The sequence below is a fragment of the Sminthopsis crassicaudata genome, chromosome 4, assembly GCF_048593235.1.
Source record: "Sminthopsis crassicaudata isolate SCR6 chromosome 4, ASM4859323v1, whole genome shotgun sequence".
NCBI lineage: Eukaryota > Metazoa > Chordata > Mammalia > Dasyuromorphia > Dasyuridae > Sminthopsis > Sminthopsis crassicaudata.
In genome coordinates, this window is record NC_133620.1 from 258,085,013 (window position 1) to 258,099,634 (window position 14,622).

The window sequence follows — 14,622 nt, forward strand, 5'->3', positions numbered from 1 at the left end:
TATTTGAAAAGACCTCTTTAAGTTATTTCTTCTTCTTCTTCGTTACTAGTATATAAAAATTCTCATGATTTTTGTTGATTTAATTTGTATTCTATTTTACTGAGGCTTGGTTATTTTATTATTATCTAGGTTCATTTCTTTGCTATTGCTCTGGGATTTTCTAAGTCAACTATTATTTTGTCAGCAAACACAGATAATTTCTTTTCTAAATAAATTATCATGTTGTCTACAAATACATATAGTTTTTTTGTTTCTTTGCTTTTCTTTATGCTTTAATCTTTTCCTCTTATCTTATGTCTAATGCTAATATTTCTAGAACACTCTCAAACAATAGTATTTATTAGGAAATTTTATTTTTGATAGTTGTGACTTTTGAGTTTTTTTTCATAACTAAATGCTACATTTTTGACAGATCTTTCCCATATCTGTTGATATAATAATGTGATCTTGATTTTTAAAAATTTTAATTTGACTAATTATGGTAATTGATTTTCTAATGTTGAGCCAGGCTTGTAGACCTTGTATAAATCCCAACTTAACATAGTGAATACTTTTTATATATGTAGCTGAAGTCCTTTGGCTATTATTTTACTAAAACCTGGACCTATATTTTTTGATGAGACTGATCAGCAGGTTTTGTTGTTGTTGTTGTTTTTGTTTTTGTTTTTGTTTGTTTGTTTGCTTGCTTAGTTCTTCTTTTTTGGGATTACCGGGAATATGTTTGCTTTTTAAAAGTAGTTGAGTAGAGTATTTTCTTTCTCTGTAATTGGAAATAATTTTATAACATAGTGATTAATTTTTCTTTAAAATGTGATAATATTCACTTGGAAGTCTTTCTGTCTCAGGGTTATTCCCCATAGGTAGCTCATTTTAAAAATAACTCTTTGGTTTCTCTTTTTGAGAGTGGGTTATTTAATATCTCTTTCTCATTAGTTAATTTGAATATTTTATATTTTCTGTTGGTGGCCCCCAACTTTAAAATTTCAGTTTTACTACTAAAAAATTGTGCATAGTAATTATTTTCTTTTTTGTGGGAAATTTGCGTTGATGATTTTTGATCTTTATAATTTGAATTTCTTGTCTCTAACTTCTAAAGGAGGTTAAAGTTTTATCATTTTTCTAACTTTAAAAGGCTCTTTATTTTCATCGTAATATTTTAGTTTTTTGCTTTATATTTTATTCATTTTTAACATGTCTTCTTTTTTTTTAGTTGGTTATTTTATTAATCAAAAAATCTGTTATTACTCAATTCATTAATCTTTTTTTTTGTTAACAAATGTTTTGAAAAATATGTTTTTTTCTGAGTAATATGTTAGCTCCAATACCAAAATTTGTGATATTTTACAGTTATTTCACATATTTTACATACATACATGACTTTTACATAGTTATTGTTTCTGTGATTTGTTTTTTGACCTACTCACTCATTCAGCATGTCCTTAACTAGTCTTTCTGTGAGTCTGCATGTTTTGCTTGTGTTTCTTCTGTTAATTATTATTTTTGTTTATCAAGATTTATAAAAGTTGTGCTTAATATTTTTGCTGTTTTATACTTGTTTCTTTGTGCCCTAACAATATCTTCTTTTTGTAAGGGTACTATGGGATGTCTTAAATATGTGTATTTCTTCAGAGAATACTCAAATTTTTTCAAATATAATTTTATATATTTTTTAGCTTTATTGTTTTAAAATATTCTCTATATGTTAGAATTAGCTAACTCTTGAGAGAATAGTAAAGTCCTCTACAATAATTGTTATTACCTATGTCTTTAAAAAAATTGATCATCTTTTCCTTTGTGAATTTGGTTCATGCTTAATACTATTAATTTTTTTATTGTGTCTATAAGTGCTTTTTGGCATAATGTAGACTTTCCTGTTTATATCTTTCCATATTGTGACATTTCATTGTTGCCTTAATTGATGGCACTTTCTATTTTTTTTGGGGGGGAGATCATTTCATGAATAGTACATTTTGTTCTTTTTTATATATTCCTTTATTTAAAAAATATATTTCTTTTTTAAAAAATTATTTTATTTAAATAAAGTAAATAAGAAAAAAGAAAAACAGAAAAGGAATACAAAACAAATGAAACAAAATAAAGGAGAACATTGCTATGTGCCCAGCAGAACATTAGGGAATATTTAAAATATATAATAACAGAAAAGGAATACAAAACAAATGAAACAAAATAAAGGAGAACATTGCTATGTGCCCAGCAGAACATTAGGGAATATTTAAAATATATAATAACAAATACTAGTTTAAGAAAGTATACACACACACACACACACACACACACAAACACATATTATATATATCAGTAGAAGAAATTATATTCATGAGTGTCCATCTTTTCTCTGCGGCATATCTTTTGTACTTTATTCTTTTTCCCCCTTTCATCAACCCCCCTCAAGCAGGCTATAGTTAAGAAAGCATATATTTATATGAACATATGTAAATATTATATATATATATATATATACACACATATCCTCCCACAAAGGCCCTACATATCTTTCCTATTCCTGCAGACCCTTTGCTTTAATTCAGCTCCTAATTTGCCTTGCTATTCCTTAACCTCCCCCTACCCATACATCCCTCTTTTGTTTTCTTCCCACACCCTTTGCTCCCCTGTCTGCCCATACTTTTGCCCTTATTTCTTTTTAGATTTTGGAGAGTGTTATATCCTTCATAGTATATATGTAGTGTTGCCTATTCAACTCATTCCATGTTCTAAGGTTTTCAAAATTATGAGCCCTTCTTCCCTCTCTAATACCTCTCTGTTTATTCTTCCTTTACACCTCATTTGTATACATAATTACTATTTTTACCTTAATTCTGCCCCAGTCTTTCTGTTGAGCTGTCCTATTGTTAATGTTAATCTTAAATATATGCCATACATTTCCCATGTTAAAAAATAAGCAATTTTTCCATATTGAATTCCTTGAAATTGCTATTTTGATATTGGCTCTTATATGTTAAATTTTCTACTAAGGTCAGGTTTGGTTGATAAAAAGTCCACAAAATCTGCAAGTTCTTTGAATGTCCCATTTTTCTCATTCAAGATTATATATAATTTTGCTGGATATGATATTTTTGGCTGCAGGCCTACCTAGTTCTTTTGATTGTCAGTGGATATGATTCCAGTACCTGCAGTCTTTTATTGTGGTTGTTGATAAATCCTATGCAATTCTAATTGTAGCTCCAGTATATTTGAATTTTTTTCCCTTCCTTCTTGCAAAATTTTCTCTTTAATCTGGCTGTTTGGAAATTGGCAATAATGTGATTTCCATAAAGGATCCTGTTGAAGTGGGAATCAGTGTTTGTTTTTTTTGTTTGTTTTTTGTTTTGTTTTGGTTTTTTTTTTTTTTTTTTTTTTCTATTTCTACTTTCCTCTCATGTTCTATAAGACAGTTTTCTTGGTTTATTTCTTGCACTTTTGTGTCAAGGTCCTTTTCAAGAAGTGTTAATTTACTTTGGCTTCCTCCTTATTTCTTCTCTTGTCCAGATTATTCTCAAATCCATGGTTTGTTTGTTTTTATATGTTTCCTTTATTTTCTCTATATATTTTTTGTATAGATGTTTTTTCTTTCCTGGAAGACAAAAGTTTTATTTCCTCTTATTACTCTGATTGTAGGTTTTAACTAATTCTTTTGTTTTTCCCTCTTTTTATTTATTTATTTTAGTTAGTTTTGTTTTTGTTTTTGTTGTTATTAAGGACCTTCTGCCAAGAAAATATCAATAAAAATATCAATTCATGAAAGGAGGTAGTGGTGGGAATAATTTTGTATCTGGAGACTAGTAATAATAAGGCCTACACTCCCTAAATTCCCTACACTGTGCTCTTGCCATATTGCACATCTCCTCTAGGGCCAGTATATTTTCCTTTCTGAATATATATCCTTTACTTTGGAAGCTGGCTCATCCCTGCAGCCCTTATGTAATGTTTGCTGGGATGAGATATGGTTCTGGGAAGCTGAGTATTCACTGAGAAAAATTATTCTCCTAAGGTATTAATGATCCATTTTAGGTAATTGATATTTACAAAGAAAAGAGAGAGAGAGAGAGAGAGAGAGAGAGAGAGAGAGAGAGAGAGAGAGAGAGAGAGAGAGAGAGAGAGAGAGAAAGAGAGAATGATAGTTTGTGATGTGTGCTCTGTGTGTGTAAATGGTGCCAGTTGAACTTACTTTTGATTTTCTAGTCCTAGAGGACATCCTTGAGAATACTGGGAAGAGGCAATACTAAAGAGTATTAAAAAAAAAAAAAAAAAAAAAGCAAAAACATTTTAAATGAGGAGCAATCCCTGAAGTGAAAGCAAAGAGGAAGCTCCAGCAGTAGAATTTCTGTCATTGAGAGTTTGGGAAGTTGGAGTGATTTTGTGAAGACTCCTGGCATGATGGTAAATATTTAACAACCAACTCTCTGGGAAAAATCAGTACTCGTGACATATTTTAAGTTTCCGCATTTTAAAAAGTCTTTTCTCCCTTACTTTTTAAAGTCTAAATAATTAACAAAATAATAAACAAAGCTCAAATTTGTGGCATTTCTTAACTTCCAAAGTGTAAATGCTCATACTGAAAATTTAACAATTTTCATCCCTGTCTCTATCCATAATTATAAAATAGATAATTGTTTTTCATCTAGAAATTGTGATCAATTCCAGAGAAATGTCATGGTTTAGTGATAAAAGAACTGACCATTGAGTCAGGAGGCCCTGATTTCAAATTTCCCTTCTGTTGTACACTGGTTGTATGACCTTGGAAAAATCGTTTAACTTCTCGGGGTCCCAAGCAACTGCGGCCATAAGTTACAAAGAAGATGATACTTTGTATTGGTAAAAGAAATCCTCACCTAGAACTCTTTTCACTAATGAAATCACAGAATGGGCTTTACCCAAAGCCCATCCAAAACATTCTTCCTTGGTCTTCCAGATTATCAGTATCATGCATTGTATATACATTAAAATGATTATAAAAGTTCAACTGGGACTATTTTAAAATAGTTTCTTTTCAAATCTTGCACCAGTTTAGAGGTGTAGAATATGTGGTTTTAAATGATCTAGTCTTTATTTATGACTTTCTATTGATATAATCTTTTTTAAATAAGCAGCTTGGAAAGTTTATGTGCGTGTATATATGTGTGCTTACATACACATACATGCAAATATGTATATACACAAGTCCCTTTTAGTGATTTCCTTCTGAGAAGTCTTTTTGCCTTTTGTGTTTTATTTTCTTTCCTTCTTTTATCTGTACATCACTAACATGATTAGGTCTGCTCTGGCTGGCACCCCTGGGTCCAGTGGTAGTAATTTTGTAACCATCTGGTTGCATGTGATTAATGGTATTCATGTAAAAGCATAATGGGAATTCCATTGTTCACCCAGTTGTGACAACAGCTTATTTTCTTTCTCATTTAGTTAAAAAGAAGGCTGGGAATAAATTAGTTGTTTTGGAAAAGAATTACTTTTTGCTACTAATTTGCCCATTTATCTACAAACATGCCCAGTCAAATTACACTGGTTACAAAAATAGTTCATGTAACAATAAGAAATATAATCTCACAGATAAAATGTGTCCTTAAGTAAGGGCAGGTATGAAGTCATTTTAAGGAAGGAGAGAAAGGCTCTCAAAGAAATCCAATACCCTTTTAAGAGTCTCTAAGAATGTCATCCCTCTCTAGTGATTCAACAAACAACAGAACCTTGGGGAGCTCAAGATGATTTTTAGAAAAGCAGAAAAAAATAAATTAGATTGGTAATAGTGCTGTGACTAATTTGCAGTTCTCTGTGGTCTATGACCACATGATACAGAAAATCAATATAATCTATTTATTTAAAATATGATGAAAAAGCACAAAATAAAATTCATTATATTTATTTAGGTGATTTCCTATGAAATGAAATAAGCAGAAAACTGCTTTGTAAGAGAAAATAAAACTGCAGAGATAACATTAAATTCCATGTTATATAATATATTATACACTATTTAAAATTATGATTTTAGTCCTCTCCTCCAAAATGTTCATATGAGATTGAATAGACTGCTGGGTTTTCCTATTCCTGCTGAGTTTCTCTTTTTAGGTAGGTGGTTTTGGACAGAGCTTCCAGAACCCATTGTTTGCTGCTTGAGCAACCATCTCTACTTGGTGGGCAGAACAGTGTTTTTTGCTTAGATTGAAACCTGCCTCACTGATTCCTGGATGCTAGTTGCTTCCTCACAATTGGTGACCCTGAACGGCTTAAAGTTTTTCCAGTCTTGGATTCTTACTCTCTGCATCACTAAAGTGATGATCTCAACACAGGGATGAAAACTCTCCCCCTTCCACTGACCATTGTTTCGCTTATAGTCCTGCTGGGGACTGAAGATTGTAGTCATTTCCTTGTCATAGTAGTTTACATCAGTAAATATAACATAATCTGTCAGTAAATTTTGTTCTGTAAGACAGGAAGGAATAAGTAACATCAGAGGTCATTTTCCTGTGTGCATAACGTCCGTGACCCTTTGTACAAAGACTGGCCTATAATAGATGAATAGAATATCACCCATCATCTTAAAGGCTCTTGTAAAAGCATCCCATTTGCCATTTCATTGTGAAACGATCGGCAGCTCAGAAATGGCTGTTTCCTGCCAATGTCTGCATTACTGGATGTGACAACTTTATTGAAAGTGTAAAATGTTTCAAGGACTCAAAACTTGGTTCGGACGTTTGTTTATGGGAGCTGCCTTGGCAGAGGACTTATGAGAATGGCCTTTTGTGCTCTCTCCCTGTCTTGAGAAGGGCTGTTCTGAGAAACAGCCTGTCCTCCCTCCTTGCTATGCCTTCCAGACACTTTTCTGATAACCTGCTATGGAGAAAATTCAGGAGAAAAGGGGGCTGACTATAGGAGGCCTTTTTGGAAAAGCTTCCATTGGCGAGGCTTCACTAATCATGAAGCAGTTAGAAAGCAAGATCCTGTATTTCTGTTTTGTTTTTCAAACTTAGGGACAATTGCCTTAATGAATTAACCGGTAGCCTCGTCCGGAAAATCTTCCTTTGTCCGGTTGGGGGAGCCAAATACTACAGATTTGTGATCAGGAAGACTGTTGATCCTGGCTTTATTGTTGGGCCAGTCATTTGTGAGCTGGTTGCCTGACCACAGGCCATACACTTTTTCTGCGTGAATCTCTCACGCTTTTTTACTGTCAGGATTACTGTTGTCATCTGAGAGCTATCTGAGGGGGGGGAAATGGTGAGCCCTGTGTTTGCTTTGATTGAATTTGTCCCCCCTAGCCAAGGGAGGAGGATGCAGAGCACCAGAGCTCCCTGGGTGTGCTGAGATCGAAGGACATCTGTGCGTGTGTGAGTGTAGTTGCTAATGCTCTCTGTGTCATTCTCCTCAGAGCTCTGGGAACGCTTCCTATCGCTGCTCTATGTCTTCCTCTGCGGATTTTTCTGATGAAGATGATTTCAGTCAGAAATCAGGCTCTGCATCCCCAGCTCCAGGGGACACATTACCCTGGAATCTCCCCAAGCATGAGAGGTCTAAGAGAAAGATTCAAGGTGGTTCGGTGCTGGATCCTGCAGAGAGAGCTGTGCTGAGGATAGCAGGTAAGGGAATCGGGAGAGAGGAGGGGGAGGGGAGCTGGGAGCTGGAGGTGGGGGGGAGGAAAGGGGTGAGTGTCGTGGAGAGTCATCAGTTTGTTTTTTACAAGGGAGGTCAAATGATTGAAAGAATGTACATTGCAGAGATTTTGTGCCAAAAGTGGGGGAGGGTGCCAGCGGTGGAATTGTTTTGTTTACCTTCTTTATGGAGAGAACAGTCTTCCATGCTCTGAGTAGTGACTAAGCTATTTGGTTCTGTTCTCTGGTTGAGTGAATCAATGCCTCTTAAATGAAAGGAAGTATCGACAGGCATCTGCATTAAACTTTCATAATCCAAATGCATTAGACAGTGTGACAATTTAAAAGTATTAACTCTGGTGAATTCTCCGTGTGTGTTTGCTAGCCAGGGAACTCGGAAAGAAAAGAGAGCATCCCAAATTGGCATTTGCATCTAGATAGAGGTACAAGTTTGGGTTTCTCTATATTCCTGGATGAAAGACTCTGGGTCATCTGAACCATTTCCCTTAACCTTTTCGGAAGCACCTCTGGCAAAACCTGTGTCCGAATCAGCTTTTGAACAGTATACTCTGCTCAGGGCTCCACAGTCCAGAGGCCCTGATTAATTAATATAAGGGAGGAGCTGCTGATCCTCAGTTACACTTGGTGTTCTCTTGCCTAGGTAGTAAAAGCTGAAACAGGACGGAGAGCTTGTTTGCCCAGCTGAAAGCTGATAAGAGTATGTAAATTAATACTTTAACACTGTGATGAGTGTGTCTCTGTGTGTTACTAGTTGAGGTTTTTGTTCCCTCACTTTATTTCCAAAGCATCTTGCTAATGTAATGGGAGTTGGATTGGGTGTGCTCCGGGTGGCTTTTTCTTTAAAAGGCCTTTTGAGTTGCTGTTGCAGTATTCAGTTTTTACTTCTTTTTTCCTCCTCCTCTCCCCCATTCCCAGCCCCCAACTCCAAGTCCTATGACCCCTCCCACACCCTCTTTTAGAAGCTGTTCTTGCCTTTTCACTACAATACAAAGTTGGTACTTTGCTGTTCATCCAGGGGGGCCTGCAGGGGACTAGCCAAGATGCCTGTATCTAGGATCCAGGCCATTGCTGCAGCAGACAGAGAATGAATCAGTCTCCCCCTTAAGTCCCCCCATGAGCACTTTTATGATTACAGGAAAAGCAAACAATCCAGAGCCAGTAGCTTCCTAGTCCAGGTTTCTGGGGCAACAGCTTTTGGCTTGTATTATGGAGATGCTGGCTTGTCTCCCTTGTCTACAAGGAAATGGGAAGAGGGATGGGAAAGGGGAAAAGGATCAAGGGTGTTTTGGAACAAAGTGAGAGAGCGAAGGAAAGTCTGAGAGAGCCAAAAGTAAAAAAAAGTATCTATTCCAGTCTTAGCACACAGCCTTTCCTGAGTCTGCCAAATGTGTTTAGCTGCCTATCAGTGTCATTTCCTTGTAAAAATTTTTTTTTGCTGTATGAAGTAGAGGGAAGAAGGGAATTGTTGCTGGGGTCAGATGTGAATAGCACAGTTAAAAAAGAAAAAGAAAAAAAGACTATGGTGATGAAAAGAGGTGCTGGAGCCTATACACATTAGACAAAGGTCTGGAGAACACAGATGTGGTGTTTGCTGTGAGTGTTTATTAGTAGGAGATAGTATTGGCCTAAGTATTTAGGTAATGATGGCGGTGATGTATATTCTGCTTTTGGTGGTAATGTAACGTAATGTAATGTAATTGAATTGAATATGGTACAGATGATGAAAAAAGAGGCTGCTTGTAGACACTGAATTCAAAAAAAAGGGGGAGCTGTATTGCATAGTAGGAAATGATGTACAAATCTAACCAATGAATCAATTAAGCAAGCATTAATTAAGCCCCTACTATATGCTAGTCATTGTACTAGAGAATGAAGATACAAGGACAAAAATGGAAACCATCCTGCCTTCAACTTACATTGTCCTCAGAGAAACAGCATGTACACAAATAAGTACAAAATGACTTAATATATTGAATAACTCTAAACACTTTTAAATTCGGAGGACTTGGGGGAAGGGGGAAGGGAACATCTGGAGTTCTTTACCAGTTATGCTATATTTTCTTTTGAGATGTATTTTGTTTTGGTTTTTTTTTTCTCAGCAAAAAAGTGATAAAAATTGAATTTGTTTACAAGGTATTAACGAGTTAATCATTTTGCATATGTCTAATTATATTATACCTGTATATTATGTTATCATAAATTTAGATTGAATAAAATAAATTCACTGTGATAAAAAATATATAAAAATATAAACATAATATAAATATAAAAATATAAAATACAAAATAAATATAAAAAATATAAATATAATATAAATATAAAAAAAGTAAATATAAGCTAATTTTGGTGTCTGGAAGATACTAGCATGAATCCTGGTCTCCTGACTCAAGAAAGGCCTAGACTAGATTAGTGGGGGAAATCCAGAAAAGCCTGACATAGGAGGCAGCATAGTTGTATCACCTTAAAAAGAAGTTAGGGATTCTAAATTGTGACGGGAAGGAAGGAATATATTCTAACACTTAGTCTAGGAGGCACTTAATAAATATTGATTGATTGGTTGATTCTAGGCATGGAGACAATCTATGCAAAAGAATGGGGATGTAAAATGGAATGTGTCTGAGTGTGTATCAAAGGCAGAAAAATTATATATGTATATATTTATATGTACATATACATATACCTGTGTATGAATAGTCATAAGTGATCAAATTGCTAGCCTTCATGTGCCTTTGACCTTAGAGAACACTCCCATGCTTCAAAATTATATAGGTAAATTATTTTGATATTTTCAAAGAAACATTTACAGTGACATATTCTAAAAATTTACACATATCATGAATTCTTATAGCTAGAAGGGATTTTAGAAATACTTTATTCCAATTTCCTTACTTTACAGATGAGGAAACTGAGGTCCATAGAGCATAAGTGACTTTCCTAAGATGACCAGAATCCTTGCTGTAATTATTATAAGTACAGTTGTTAATTTTAAGTTCATTGTTGGTTTCCTTTAATTTTTAATTTTTTAATTTTTATTTTTTTGGCCACAGTAACAATCTTATAAATGATGGTTAGTTCCTAGGCCAGCTTATTATAACTATATGGCAACAGATAGCTACATTAAATCCAGCAAATATTTCTTAAGTGCCTCTAATAGGTAAAACACTGTATAGGTCCAGAGGAAACAAAAATTTAAAAATGACTCAGTCCTCACTCTAAAAGTAAGAAACTTCTGGACATGGATCAAGATAATACGGAAATATGGTAACTGCAAGAACACTCTTTACTCTCTTGGGGGAGCTAAAAGGCACAGTTCAAGCCAACTGTTTAATATGCATAAAATATATATATATATAGATATATATCTATATATATCTATATATATATATATAAATAGGATATTTTCAGTCAAGGAGTGCTAGTATAGACACAAAGGTCATCTTTGAATATACTAGCTTAAAAGATAGATTTTGTAGTATTAAAAAACCCAATACAGATAGAAACTCTTGGTTCTAGAGATATGGATATTCTAGAGAAATTCTTAGGTCTTTGGAGTTTGAGAAGAATTGAGTTGAGAGAATATTAGGAGTATGATCCATTCTTACTGGTTTAGGTATGCATAAAGTTCATTCAAACTAATGTTAGGTGGTGGTGGTTTTCTGTCGTTTCTGATTCTTCATGACCCCTTAGGGTTTTTTGTTTGTTTGTTTGTTTGTTTTTGTTTTTTCCGACAAAGATACTGGAGTGGTTTGCCCTTTCCTTCTTTAGCTCACTTTACAGATGAGAAAACTGAGGCAAAGAGGATTAAGTGACTTGCCTAGGCTTATACAGCTAATAAATATCTGAGGCCATATTTGAACTCAGGTCTTCATGATTCCAGGTAATACATTCTATCTACTGCACCACCTAGTTGAGCTTAATGTTATGTACATAATACTAATTTAGATATTACTTGTCTTTGTATATTTATATAGAGGAGGAGAATATTTGTGGAACTGAGTATATTTACTTTGCTTCCATTGGGAGGAACAAAAACTTTGGCTTTACTATTGGATCCTGATGGGTTTTTATGTGTCTCCAAGGTTAAAGGGTGAGCATGTTTCCTTCCTCCCTGAGCCAAAGTATGAACGCTCAGATCCATGATAAGTACTCTAGTTCAATCTCTCTGCTACACAAATAAGGTGAAACATTAGGCTCTGGTCTCAAAGACTTTATAAGTTTAAGCAATACAAGATTTAATGACATCCTGATAACATATATGCCAATCAAAAAACATTATGCACTTACCGTGTGTGTATGCCACTGTGCTAAGTGCTGGGAATATGAAGATAAAATAAAAAAGATAGTCCTTGTCTTCAAGTAGTTTACATTCCAGCACAAGTGGACTGAGCTGTCAATTGAAGGGATCTACAATCCTTGGATACAAAACTGGAAGAGACCTAGAAATCATTTAGATTTCCCAATCATTTTCAAAGCATTCAATCTGCTCTCTGTTAATGACTTCCCCCAGGTCATCGAGGTAGGGGAATAACAGAGATGGTAGCCCAACCCAAGTCCTCAGAAACTAATAATTATTCTTTCCATTAGGACTAATGTAAAAATAATTCACTCATAAATTATCTCATAAGCATGGCAATGTAGAGGGATAGGATATTATTATAGAAAGAATAGTTCAGACTGGGATTCAAGAAGTTGAATCAAGAAGATTTGAACTGAGAGATTCAGAACCTACATTTGACATATACTGGTTTTAGATCCTGGGAAAGGCACTTAATCTATCAATATTCCTAAATAATTCTCTAAGATTTAAGTTGCAGAATAATTTCCAGTTTGCTTTGGTAGAGGGAATTTCTTCACAGTGGTTTCTCTATGTCAATGAAAACATAGGTCAGGTCCAAAAAAAAAAAAAAAAGGCATCAAAATGTGTATGAAGTAATAACTGACAAATGGGGGAGCTAGTGGAGAATAAAACCTTGGAGAATGAATGTTGGAGAATAAGAGCCCCTCCTTTTATTTTGAATATTCAATCATCAGAAAATTTGTTTTCTTCCTCTCCTACCTTCCTATATACTATTGGGGGGGGGGAAGAAAAGTAAAACAAAACTCTTATATCAAATATTAATAGTCAAGCAAAACAAATCTCATTGGTCATGCCTAAAACATCTCATTTTGTAACCTGGATCCACAATAGCATGGATAGCATGCTTCTTCATTGGCTCTCTGGAATCATGTTGGTCAATAGAATGATCAGTTAAATTTTTCCAAAGTTCTTTGTCTCTATAGTTTTTTATTATAAAAATTATTTTTCCTGTTCTGTTCTTTTAATTCTACATATTTTCATGTTCATCTTTCCAGATTTCTCTGAAAAATCCCTTTAGCTATTATGGCATAATAGAATTCCAGTCATTTTCTCTAATTTATTCAACCATTTTAAAATCAACGGGCATCTCTTTAGTTTCCAGCTATTTACCTCTGGGGGGGGGGGGAAGCTGCTGTAAATTTTATTTGTATACACATATCCCTTCCTTTTTTTCTTTGATTCTTTGAGATATCTAGGCCTTGAAGTAGAATCTCTGAGTCAAAGGGTATGCACACTTTTGGGGCATAGTTCCAAATTACTCAGAATGGCAGGACCTATTCTCAGCTTCACCAAGGCATCGATGTGCCTGTTTCCTGAAGCTGCTCTAACATTTGTTATTTTCCTTTTGTCAGCTTTAACAATTTGATGAGTGGAGGATGATGGGACCTCCAGGTTGTTTTTAACTTATGTTTTTCTAATTATTAGTTAGACATTTTTATGAGGCTACTGAAAGCCTGGATTTCTTCCTCTCAAAATTGCCTGTTCATATAATTTGACCATTTATCAATTGTAGAGTGGTTCTAAGGGGAAACAATCTTAAAAGGCTCAGTAGGCTTTGGAGGACATTAACATGAAACCCATGTTAATATGTTAGGTGTTGGAGAAGGGGAAAAGGATGGAAAAGTTAGTTTAATTAGCTCCTGGAAAATGGAAGTGCATTCAAGATTGAAGGGAACGGTCCCTTGGTCACCAAATGACTTTAAATTGTCATGAAGAAAGAAGGGAAATGGGTAGCAATCTAGGGTAGTGCTGATGCTGTAGCTGCTCGAATTGAATTGTACGTGTGAGACAAACAGAAGGAGCCCGAGTGGTTCTGAAGGCGCGGGTGGGGGGGAGGTAGGAGGAGGAGAAGGAGGAGGAGGAACCTGGATGGGCTGATAAGTCCTCAGTAGGGCGGGTTCTGGGATGGGCCATCGGGAGACAGCTGGAGCGCAGGCGCCGCTCCTGCTGTCACAGCTCTGAGCTGTGGGGCCACCTGCAGAGGCAATTTGCTCTCCTCTGCAGCTCGTCCCTTGGGAGGCTTCTCAGTGGCACCCAGGCCTTGAACTGGCCAAACAGATGCTCCAGATTAGACGAAGGCAGAGACGACCCCCTTATTTCACTAGGCTGGGAAAAATTATTTCCCACCCCTTTCTCCTCCTCCTTCTCCTCCTCCTGGGAGGGCAAATGCAGCCGCCCTCGCTTGCCCCTTTGCATGACTGGGTTTCCAGGACACCTGTTGTGGGTCCCAAATAGCAACCTCGCCTTTTGGGTTCCGGGGCCGGCCTGCTGGTCTCCGGGAGTGGGCGTGCTTAAATGAGGTGATAAACCAGGGTGGAAAGAGTGGGCTGCAGAGAGAGGCGGGGAGAGCTGTCCGAGCCAGGGGGCCCTGCAGCATTACATTGAAGGGAGGGGCCGAAGCCCTGGCGGACCTTCTCGTGCTCTACTCCCTTCCATCTCCTTTCTTTCGCTCTCATCCTCCGCCGAAGCACCCACCCGCCTGCTGCCTTTGCTTCTGCGGCGGCCCGAAATGCCGCAATTGAAAAACGCATCCCAGAGCTCAGGCAGGATCTCTTTCCCCTTGTGAGAAACCGAGCATCTTTGCATTGCTCCTTCCGCAGGGTGCGGAAGAAAAGAAGAGTGAGTGGGCACCTCTCCTGATCC

At 36.0% G+C, this 14,622-nt stretch overlaps 1 protein-coding gene across 1 annotated transcript in view; it reads left to right on the forward strand.

The window, feature by feature from the left end:
* DST (dystonin) overlaps positions 1-14,622 on the forward strand; it is a 570,187-nt gene that overhangs the window by 142,557 nt on the left and 413,008 nt on the right. Inside the window, 1 exon segment of the mRNA XM_074310618.1 lies at positions 7,382-7,589. Within this exon segment, the coding sequence (XP_074166719.1) occupies positions 7,382-7,589 (208 nt within the window).